This window comes from Papilio machaon, chromosome 15 (assembly GCF_912999745.1).
Source record: "Papilio machaon chromosome 15, ilPapMach1.1, whole genome shotgun sequence".
Lineage (NCBI taxonomy): Eukaryota > Metazoa > Arthropoda > Insecta > Lepidoptera > Papilionidae > Papilio > Papilio machaon.
In genome coordinates this window covers 6586879-6599091 of record NC_060000.1, presented here as the reverse complement: position 1 = coordinate 6599091, position 12213 = coordinate 6586879, and the positions used below count along the sequence as shown (strand labels likewise).

The 12213-nt window shown below is 30.5% G+C and overlaps 1 protein-coding gene across 2 annotated transcripts in view; it reads left to right on the top strand.

Annotated features, from left to right (window-relative positions):
* Positions 1-21: 21 nt before the first annotated feature.
* Positions 22-12213, top strand: part of LOC106711300 (broad-complex core protein) — a 29852-nt gene continuing 17660 nt past the window's right edge. For both annotated transcript variants that reach the window (XM_045681189.1, XM_045681188.1), the window contains exons 1-4: positions 22-393; positions 676-869; positions 1231-1528; positions 9655-9841. In XM_045681189.1, the coding sequence (XP_045537145.1) occupies positions 676-869; positions 1231-1528; positions 9655-9841 (679 nt within the window). In that variant the 5' untranslated portion in view covers positions 22-393. The remainder of the gene's footprint in view (positions 394-675; positions 870-1230; positions 1529-9654; positions 9842-12213) is intronic.

Sequence of the window (12213 nt, the reverse complement as noted above, 5' to 3'; positions counted from 1 at the left end):
ATTTTTTACATTCATGTTTTTAAAATCTAAGACTAGTGTTTTCAGTTAAATTGCTCAAATGCGAAGTAAAATAAAAATATTATTAGTACGCCATCCAAGTTTTACGTTACTGGTTGCCGGAGGAATGTATGTGCGCTAGTGTACAATTTATAAAGTTGTATATATTTAATTACGGTATAATAAAGCATGCGGGGGGCGAGGCGGCGCGGCGCGCTCTCATATTCCGTATATTGATTGTGTGCGAGGGGGCCGGGGCAAGGAGGGGGCCACGGCGTGCCCCACTCTGTTTTTTACGACACGGCTTTCTGTGTAACATAATAAGTATTTAAAATTTTTGTGAAATGTTTCGGTGTTATTTGTGAAAATTCGGGAAGTCGGAAAAGCGTAAATAAGGTGAGAAAATCGCGTTATGAGGGTTTTTGTCAAAATTTCCGTTTTATAAAATATAATATAAATAAAATTTTATAGTTCTAAATTCCGTCAGCGGCGCGTACCTACAGTATTACACTGTCATACCGCGTACGTATAGTGTTTTTTACGGGCATCGTTCTAAAAATAAGTTGTAATAATTATAATTTTATGTAGCGGTCGCAGCAGAGACGGTTTTCTGTCGATTTTTTATTAGACGTGAATTAGTGAGTGAATTGCGGTTGCTAAGTGTTTGTGGTGGTGCAGATGCAGGGGATGGTGAGCGACAAGACGTTCCACCTCAAGTGGAACAACCACCTGCAGAACCTGAGCCAACTGTTCACGACCATCTACTCGTCCTCTGCGCTCGCAGACGTCACGCTCTCCTGCCGCGATGGGACCCTCAAGGCTCACAAGCTCGTCCTGTCCGCTTGCAGCCCTTATTTCGAACAAATATTTAAGTAAGTCTTCATGTCTACTTTTCTTTTCTATTAAATAACATATTTTCGTTTCGTGGTATTTTTTTGAGAAGCTCACATTCTATTTTTACAAAATAGTTTGTGCAGATGTGAAATGTTCGATAAAATATAATGTTATTCGTCGAAATTTTTGAAACCAAGTATTATTTCGGTATTTTAAATGAAACAAATGTAATATTAATGGGGATGTAATTTTTGTTCATATTTTGTTATCTTATGATAACAAAGTATGACTAATTTTATTTTTCTAAATGATAATCAAACATTTTAGGATTGACTTGCAATATAAAGATATATTTCCATCTTTCATGGTTATTCATAAAAAAATATTTTTTTCTCATAGGGACAACCCATGTCAGCATCCGATTGTTATACTCAAAGGAATACCATTCTCGGAGATCAACCTCCTCGTGGAATTCATGTACAAAGGTTCCGTTGATGTACAAGAACTGGATCTCCAGTCTTTGATGCATACTGCATCGGAGCTGGAGATTAGAGGTCTGGCTTATGAAGCCCGAGATAATGCAGCGCAGCTACTAAACGTCAACTTGGAGTACCCATCATACTCACAGACTGTCACCGCAGTACCTACACAACAAACATACACACAAGCACGCACAGATGTGGAAAGGCTTAAACAGGTGAGTTTATATTTTTTTCTATTATTTGGTTATTTAAAGATGTAAAATCTTTTTTTTAATATTACTTGATTTCATCAATTAATAATTATGTTCTACATCATTAAATTAAAGTCACCTACTATTTTATTTTTTTCTTTTCTGTTAATGATACTGGCCATTAGTAATTAAAAAATAAACTGGAATATGAATATTAAATAGTGTTCTATTAACAAAACGTGTTTTATAAATTATTATCTACCTAAATCTATATTAAATATTGATGTAGATGTAAATATAATAACTAAAGAAATGTCAATTGGTAGAATTTTTAATTTTAAATGTGAAAAACTATTTATCATTTTTATATACAAGCACAATAACACAATAGTTAACCATATGAACAACAAATTTAATGTGAAGATTTTATAGCGTTTTATGTTACACAAATAAGATATGTAACTGTAAATTGCTACCATCTTGTTTTAGATGGTGATTCAATTGCTTACATGTTATACACATGTATAATTTAACTTCATTGACTCAATTTATAATCATTAGTTTCGTTAAAAAAAAAACAGAATTAAACTTTGTGTTTAATGTTCAAGGAAATGATAATGTCAAAAAAGTATTTGATAAATTCACTTGTATCATGTTTTTAGTACAATAAACTTACTCTGAGTTGAGCTCGAAGTAAATATAAACATCATTATGTGCAATGTTTTACATAATAGATGTTATAACATACATATCTTGAACTATGTTATACCAATGTACTGGCTAGGGCCGCTTCACATTAGTAGATATTTTTGTACAGTATATCTAATATATAAAGTTCTCGTGTCGCGGTGTTAGTGGTTAAACTCCTCCGAAACGGCTTTCCCGATTCTCATGAAATTTTTTTGTGCATATTGAGTAGGTCTGAGAATCGGACAACATCTATTTTTGATACCGCTATTGAGTTTTTTTAACTGCGCGCGGACCGAGTCGCAGGCGACAGCTAGTAACACAATAAATAAGCTTATGTCATTCAGGAATTATGCATTTTCTAGTAGTTTTTGAGTCTATATAAATAAAGTACATTCTTCCGGTCTCCCTTTTATAAAAGTATAGTGGATAGTCATAATATTGAGGGTTCACTACTTGTGGTTTTGGGAAAAAACAACTTATAGTTTATGGTTCAAGTTAAATGGTTAAGTTATGCATATACCATATCTCATTTTAACTTATCTTAGTTGAATAGTCCCAATCTTGATAAAAAGTTTCCTTTAAAGGCCCTTATCCGTAGTACAGATATAAGCCAAAGAAAATATAGCATTATATATCATGACACATAAATGACTCATTGATTTCTTTGAATTTATATATTTATCGATTTTTTAACCAAGGTTGTAATTAATTGTGTTTTCTATATATTTCGTGTTTTAATTTTTTGTTAAACTTTACTGGTAAGGGTTATTTATTATTTTAGTAAAATGAGATGGAACTTCTGAAGTTACATTTTTTAATTACTTTAAGATTAATAATATTCAAGGAAGTAAATAATTATGTTATAAAATGTGGCCTTAATCTATATAATTAATGTGAATGTATAGATGGATGAATGGATGTTTTTATGAAGCTATCTCCGGAACAGCTCTATGTTGATAAAATTTGGCACAGATGTAGAACATAGTCTGGAAGAACACTTAAGCTACATATTAAGTTTTTTTTAATTGCCGCTCGCACATAGTCGCGGGCGACAGCTAGTCTCATATAAGATGAACAAATAAAACATGCCTAACTTTAATACTCAATGGACTAAAGCTCTAGTATCATATAGGGTATGAGTCTGTATGCTAGGCTTGGATAGATGGTCTGGGATAGGTATGGAGTATGGCTATAGTATAGCTTACCCCCCGTGGCTCCGCCATAATGCGTCGGAGGGCAGTCAGGTGGGAGACTCTTACAGGAGGTATGGAGTATGGAAGGATATATGTTAAAAGTAAAATATATTACTAAAAGGGAACAATTTAATTACAAGTTTTTTTTTGTTATGTTATAGTTAGTTATGTTATATATATTGTTTAAATGAAAACAATAGCGGTTATCGACTTATATTTGATGAAGTGGTACAATTACAGACCAGGTACAATGTTTTTTACGATATTTACGATTTTGTTTTACGAATGAAAGTTTATATATATTTGGTATTTAATGACGTAAACAATACGTGACGTGATTTGAATCGATCTATTGGAAGTTACATCGATAGGCCTCGTAGAAATGGAGGGTAATTGAAATAGATGTTGCCGTGTTGCGTTTGGCAAGCGTGTTGGCAGCCGAGTGCTCTGTTGCTTAACACCTGTTTTATTTATTATGAATGAATTATCACATGTGACAGTACCATACAAGTTCTCTTATACTTTGTATCGCAGTTTAAACAACCCCTATATAGGTTTCTGAAATCATCCGTCAAATTATGTCTATTCCGAAAATCATTGGTTTCTTCGTTTCGTTCCTTTTTCTTCTGCGGTCTCGTTAGAATTTTTAGATGTATTCTTAATTTTTTTAACCGAATTTAATTATTCGGCTGGCGCAGTGACCCAAAATAGGTCTTGCCCTCCGATACCAAAGAACACCAACGTCAGTCATGTCCTGCGCCATCTTAATTTAATAAATAAACATCTTTCTGTTAGATGCTTTTGATTTCTCTATATTTTTTTTTGTTGATAGTTTTATGTTAAGACTAAATGATCAGTTAAATCTACATATGGTCCGTTAGGCAAGTTTGCATGGTCTTTAGAAACAACAGATTTCAGCTGACGTGTTTAAAATAAACAAAAAGTCTAATAATAGGATTCGTCATGGGTGGCAGTGACTAATGATTTAAACATCGCAATACTTTGATGTCTCACGATTTTAATTTGCTGTATATAATTTATATTTCTTATTATATATATAATATAATTTAAAATGTACATACAATGTTGCACCGAGAACGGACTGCGTTAGAATTCCAGAATTTCAGGATGTGTAAGACGTTTATATGTTACCCTTAACGCATTTGAAATAATTTTCACATTTATTAGTATATGACGGAATTAACCCCAAATAAATAATTATTTTACTCCTTATTAAAGGATAAATTCAGGATTCGTAATGTTATATTTTGTTCAGATGAGTGGATTTTTTTCGGATGCGCAAATTAACCAAAATTATTTCGTCGAATTCTTGTGACGTATTAGCAAATATTGCAACATTTTTGTACATATGACGTAAGTATACTATATTTATTATCAGGTATATTGCAAATAAAAAATATACTTTAAAAATATAAACGTGTGTTTTAACCGGATATTAAGTTAAAGAGAGATGTTTAATTTTTCACTACTGTAGAGGGGAGACTACGTAAATCTCTTAAAACGCGTGCTACTCAAAAGGTCAAACACGATCTTTGACCTTTTGGTGCCATGGAATTGTATTTTATTAAAGGAAATCATACTTTAACAATATAAAGGATCATAAAAAATAAACTATGACGAATTTAATAATCGATATTTATGTTTTTCATATTTATATTTTAAATATTATAATTAGTTAATTTTATTCCAAATAATATTAATATAATTGAAAAAGTATTAAGACGACATAATTCTTTTAAAGTTTTTTATATTTTTTTTTGTAAATGAAGTTGGTTATATTTTATCTGATAATTTTATCATAAAACAAACATGACGTCATAAACAACTAGATATACAGATTTCTTGTGAAAATAACGCACACATACATCTAAAAAAGTATCTTATTTAACAGTAATAAAGTTGTATTGGAATAAAAGAATGTATTTAACGATAATAATATAAAAAAAATGAGCTGTATGCTGAATGTCAAAAAAGTCACTTTGAAAATACGAAATCTGTCGTTTTTTTGTATTAAATTTCCTTTTTTTTGACAAAAAGTAAATTCGACTGTAGTATTTTTATTTGGTTTTTAAAAGTTTAATAAATACTCACTATTTATTAATTTATTTTTATTTTTTTTAAATGTAAATTTGATACTTAAAAATATTAATTTAACCGGTTTTTAACTGTATAATTAAGGTACAAAAACCATTAATATAGGTTCAGTACCCTCCTGATAGTCGAACATAAATCTTATATAAATGCGAAAATTTAGATGGATGTATATTTGTTTGTTAGTCGGTATCTTCCGAATAGTTCAATGGATCTTGATATAATTTGGCACAGATATAGAACATAGTCTGGAAATACACGTAGGCTACTTATTTTTTTTTAATTCTGCTCGAAAAGAGTCGCGGGCGATAGCTATGATAAATAACTTTTCCAAAATATTTTCAATGTCAACGACGTAGTTTGACAGTTTAATTAATATGTTAAATACGGTTCCATTGAAAATTAACATAATGTATAAGTGCTTCAAAAAAACTGCAGGACGGTTGCGAAAATGTAAACGAGTAGTAATAACGATAGGCAATATCAAAAGTGTGTTAGGTCATGGTTAGAATTAAATAAAATATTTTCCGAATGTATATGCTTTAGTATCAAGCTAGTGCTTAATGACTCAAAGCTTTCTAAACTAGTCTCAAGGGCTACGTTGATTAATTTATAAATTCAATTTGTGACGTAAAACTACCAACATACAAGAAAACTTTAGTAAAAATATATTCCCACTATAATTTAAGTCCTACGTAAATAAAAAAAATATGTTACGGAGAACGAGAAATATTATCCGAGTTAATTTAAAAGTATTATATCTTACTTGTTATGGATGGATGGATGGATGTTTGTTAGAAAGTATCTCCAGAGCCCTTAGACGGATCTCGCTGAAATTTGGCATAGATGTGGAGCATAGTCTAGAAGAAGACATAGGCTACTTACTAAGTTATGTTATAATTCCGCGCGGTCGGAAATGCGGGCGTCATCTAGATTTTTTTTAAATATTTATGATGTGTTATTACACTTACTCGAACCATCGTAATATTATGTATTGGTATATTAGATAAAAATATAAAATGTATATAAGCTATAAATGGATTAAATACAAAGAGAGACGGTAATGTTCTGTTACAAAAGACAAACAAAAGGTGAAATACGGCCGTACACTTTCATTAATGCATTTCTTTAGAGATAAAATCTACACGGATACAAAAGCGTATTAATCTAATACTTAAACTGACATTGTTAGTCTGTACAATTTTTAATTTACCATTAAGTTAAGCATTTTATATCAGGAATATCAGCAATAATATTAGTTTTATACTTTGAACAAATAATACAAATTATAATGGAACTTAACGCAGTCAACATCTCCCTGCCCCTTACCCTAAGGAGGATAGGCAAAATATGTACTAGCTGTCGACCGCGACTCCATCCGCGCGGAATAAAAAAAACCTTTATTAGTAACCTATGTGTTCTTCCACACTATGTTCTACATCTATGCCAAATTTCATCAAGGTTTGATGAAGCGTTCCGAAGATACCTTCAAACAAACATCCATCCATCCATCCATCCATCCAAACATTCACATTTATAAGATAAGATTTTAACTTAGTTCATTGACTCCATACACTTAATATTTGCAATACATTTGATAATTCACTCATCTACTAGCCCTGGTTTTGTCCGGGTGGTAATTAACATAAGTCTGATCTCTTTTCTTTATAAATAACCTTCTTGATAACGAAAATCGTATTTTAATCCGTTTCGTTGTTAAGCAGAAAATTGCAAGACAGAATTCCCGAAAAGAAACTGTCTTATATGATTTATAGAATAACAAGACAGAAACTGTAAAACATAAATGTAATTAAATAAGACAAAATTAAAAAAAAAGACAAAATTAAGTACCAGTTGTTACAAGACGGCGTCTTTTGTTTAAATCATATAATTGCAAAATAATGTTAAAGAAACTTAATAGATAAAATCGCTTTTTGCCAGTTCTTACATTTAGCGTTCATAGAAATGATTACATCTTACAATTAAAGAATTTGCATTCGAGGTTCATAATGGCAGGAAGTACACTCATTTTATATAATTTATACACACCTGAATTTGATAAAATGTAATGACATATTCAAAAAAAAAATTACACAATGTTTTATCAATTTTTTTTTACTTTATATTGTTTTTTTCTGCCAGCACTGATGATTTTTACAAAAAGATTTCGAATATTATTATATAATATACTATATAAATTAAAAAGATTTTGGGCCTGAATTTATCTGCGTGCTTTTCAAAAATTCTGTAATGTAATCTAAGTGTTTTTGTTAATTTACAATTAATTCTAGTGCAGGAAATATATTCCTCTCAATCATATATAAATTTTAATGAGAACAGTTTTTTATGCACTTACTAGTTGTCATCCGCGACTCCGTCTGTGCTGAATTAAAAAAAAACTTAATAGCCTATGTGTTCTTCCAGGCTATGTTCTACATTTATATCAAACTAGGTTTTACCCGCGACTCCGTCCGCGCGGAATAAAAAATAGAAAACGGGGTAAAAATTATCCTATGTCCGTTTCCTGGTTCTAAGCTACCTGCCCACCAATTTTCAGTCAAATCGATCCAGTCGTTCTTGAGTTAAAAATGGTGTAACTAAAACGACTTTCTTTTATATATATAGATTTCATCAAGATCCGTTGAATCGTTCCAGAGATACCTTCAAACAAACATCCATCCATACATCCAAACATTCGCATTTATAATATTAGTAAGATTTTGTTAATTTTGTTGTTTTATTACAAAATATAACCAAATAGAACAAATCACAAAAAGCAATGACGTTAGTCTATTGTTTTTTCAATATTTACGTCAATCATTTTCTTACAATAAAGAAGTCGAGGATAAAAAGTTTAAATACGTTGAAAATATTTAGTTCTGTGATATATCCATTGTTGGTTCTGATTTTAACTATTTGTCTGACCAGTGGAAAATGGATTACGCACTATTGCACTTGTAGCTAACGGTACAGACTGCATAAAGCATTCTGTGTGATCTCAGTATTCATGTTTTTTTTTCTAAAATTTGATATATTTATGATGTAATCCGGAAAATATGTCTGATGTCTACCAGGTGGGTATAAGTATAAATAAATGTCCTTTCGTTTAATATTTATATCTACTTCAAGGTATTTCAAACGTAATTTATAAATATTATTGTAGTTTAATCAAAATAAAAGTGCACTTTAGGTATATTATATTCTTACATTATGTTAAACAATCGTATGGTTTTCTTTATTTTAGAATATCTTTTTATATTTTTGTCACGTTTAAGTTAAATGTAATATATAGTGAAAAAAAAAACACCTTTTATTTAGTAAATTAATAAACGAAACTAAAATTTAATAGAAGATTTAAAGTCAATGCTGACATTCTATTACAGTGACAACACAGTCAGATCTTAATTTTCCATGCACTTACTACGGTTTCAAATTGTCCTTATTTGAGACAACAGTTGTTTGCGACGTCGTCAGTGCGGATTTAAAAAAAAATCGGGGTCTATATAATGCGAACAATCAAAGTTTTCCTCAAAAAATAAATTCCTTTTTTCAAAAATAAGGATACAGCATCCTGAATATTATATATGTAAATAGGTTTTTGTTTTAAAGCTAAAGTGTTATTTAACATTTTCACATTTAACTAGAAACAAAGGAATCACAACAAAAGGAAATGTCTTCCATACAGAGTATTATTCCGAATGACGTCGAATAAAATTATTTAATTTTATGACAAACATTTGTATTATTCGTCCATCGTAGGTATTAATTAAAGAGCAAATATTATCAACTTGAATAAATTAAACATTATTAAATTCAAGATAAATATTGTATACCCGATAACTTTAGCTATAATAATAAAAATTTTGTATTAACAACATGATAAGTTTATTATTGTGTGTTGTATTTTTTTTTTATCGTATTTTACGTCGACAAAATTGTCATGTTGATTTTTCGTATTTTAGAAATAATTTATAATTAAATTATTTAATTTAATCATGCTGTATATATAATCTTTAAGATATATATTTATTTAGACTATCATCGTCAGTTCTTCTGCTACACTTTTTTTTACAAACAATAATTAATTTACGCAATAAAAATAAAATAACCTGTTTCATAATAGGGACTTGAATTAACAGTTTCTTTGTATTTTAGATACATCTGTATCAGCAGTCAATGATGCGAGCGGAAGAGATGCGCCGGCGGCGGCGGGAAGACACGCCGGGCACAAACACCGCCGTCAACAACATACTGGCCGCTGCTGCCAGGGAGATGGAGGAGGCCAGGCAAGCGGCCAGGAACAACGAGCGTGTGGTGGCCAGTATTCAGACTGAGCAAGAAGGTTTGTTAATAAAAGTTTTGTGATCAGTACTACTGTTTAGCAAAAATGTTTTCCGCAATGAGATGTCCTGTGGCCAGTATTCCCTAGCAGAAATGCTTGTTTTTTAATCGTCAGTTTGTGGCCAGTGTTCAGGTCGTTCAAGAAGGTTTAAGGTTACAGATAATTTATGTGATTTAAAAATAGTACATTTAAAAAAAATAGATTGTATACTGAAAACATGTTTCGCAGATACAATAGTATTTTTATTACATTTAATTAAACAAATAGTGTTCCCGCCGCGCGTTTGCCCCCTTCTCTTATAAAAAAAATATACTTAATTAAATTGACGAATAGCAATCACAATATAGTGATGAAGCATTCACCTCACGCTTTCTACGATGTTGGTAGCGTCATTACACCGTTTCACAGTTACACATTGTGTGGATTGCTTTCGAGAACGATTGACGTCCTCTGATTAATTACTGCTGGTTATAAAATAATCCCCCACTACGATTGTGTCCGTTATACGTACAAGTTTAATTAAAAACTTCTTGTTGTTATTTAATTAAATTATGGAAATTAAGGGATCCCCTTTTGCTTACCATATCACAATATTAATAAGCAAACTAATTGGAAGTTCTTGAATATATAATACGTAGAATTGACTTAGACGATTGTTTCAATAAATAAACCATTAATTGAGGTTTTAGCTAGTAATTAATTTAAAATTTCAAAAAAACTACTACGACGTTGTTGGGAAAAAATGAATCAAATGTCACCTAAGTCATCTAAATCGGCCAAGTCGTTTAGGCTGTAGGTAGTCACAACGGAACGGAATTCCGTAATCACGAATAATACCCTCCCAATAGAGAGAAAAAAATATTAAATGAATATTCCGTGTATCGCAAATTTAAAAGAGAAATCTTTTAGTAATATCTTGTCGTAAAGAGAGTTATTCGTTTTGAATAAACAATGTAACGACTGCGAAGGGCGTAGAGCTCAAGATGGTCGGAGAAATATTAAGGTCGATCGCTACCTACATAAGACTTGTTCCAACGCACAGGAAAAAATGTACGAGGTATTAATTTTTTATGAAGGACAAAGTTGTTCAGTCATTTTAAAAAATATATACAATAACTATACATCTATTCCAATAGTAAATGTCGGCTTTTTCTTCCGAATGAAGGATAACATTATTTTTGTATGTATAAAAAAATCTCCATTCAATCCATCAGTTTAATAGAAATGAGATACATATATAGTTACATATAGGCTCCTACGAAAACTATCGTAAGCCACAATATTGCTATTTACCCTCTGTTTTATGTCTTTTAAATTAACTAGAGAAATACTTATTTCTTTGTTTTAAAAGTAACGTTAGTAAAAAGAATTGAATATATTAGTAGCCTATTTGTTATTTTAGTAGTCTATATTTCATGAATTTTACTAATGTCTATAGTTTTGTTTTGCAAAATTTGCGTTTCAAATATATGATAATTTCCGTTGGAGCCATTGATATTTCACTGGCTGGCAATGATATTTATTGTCTAATTATTTTTTTACAAAAGTTTTAATGTTTAAATTGATCAAACAATCATGTATATTTTTAATAAGTCTGTGATCACAGCCTTTAAAGGTAAAGTTATTTAGATATATCTATTATTTTTATTTTAACCTTGTGATAAAATACGCGCACAGTAATACATTATTTTTCAAAAGGAATAAATTAAACACATAAGTAAATAAATAAACTCTTATAATGACAAAGAAAGTTTTCACAATAACGTTCTATTTACCATTGTATTAAATAGACTGTTAAAAGTATCTACTAGTGTAAAGCTGGGTATAGACTAGAGCATTTACTTGTAACAAAACAACGAGCCGCTACATGTGTCTCACCTTTTCACACAGACTTGCTTTGGAAACTATGCTCTTACCTGTATTATACCATTCGTAAGAGCGTTAAAATACATAGACATGCTTGAGAAGATGCTCTAGTGTATATTCACTTTAATGAAATTAATAAATAAATTCAAATGTTACAATTATTACCGAAAGGTTAACAAGTAAATAAAGCTTACATTAGAGTTAGTAGATTTGTCTTTAACTATCGCACTCAGAGTCATTAAGGAATCACTAAGAATCCTATTTTTAACATTACTAACTTCAAGTAAAAATTTTGCCGCTCCATTATTGCTATTAAATATCGGTAATTTTTTTTTCTACTATTGAAATGCTTAATAAAGTCAATAATAAATATTATAACGGTCCCTCAGGTCGTTACACTAACGAAATAATTATTGAACGCTGATTGGATCAGATCTAAATCATTCACAGGCGGATGTAAAGTATAAAGAAAATAATAACATTTACAAAGCGTTACTAATAATTAC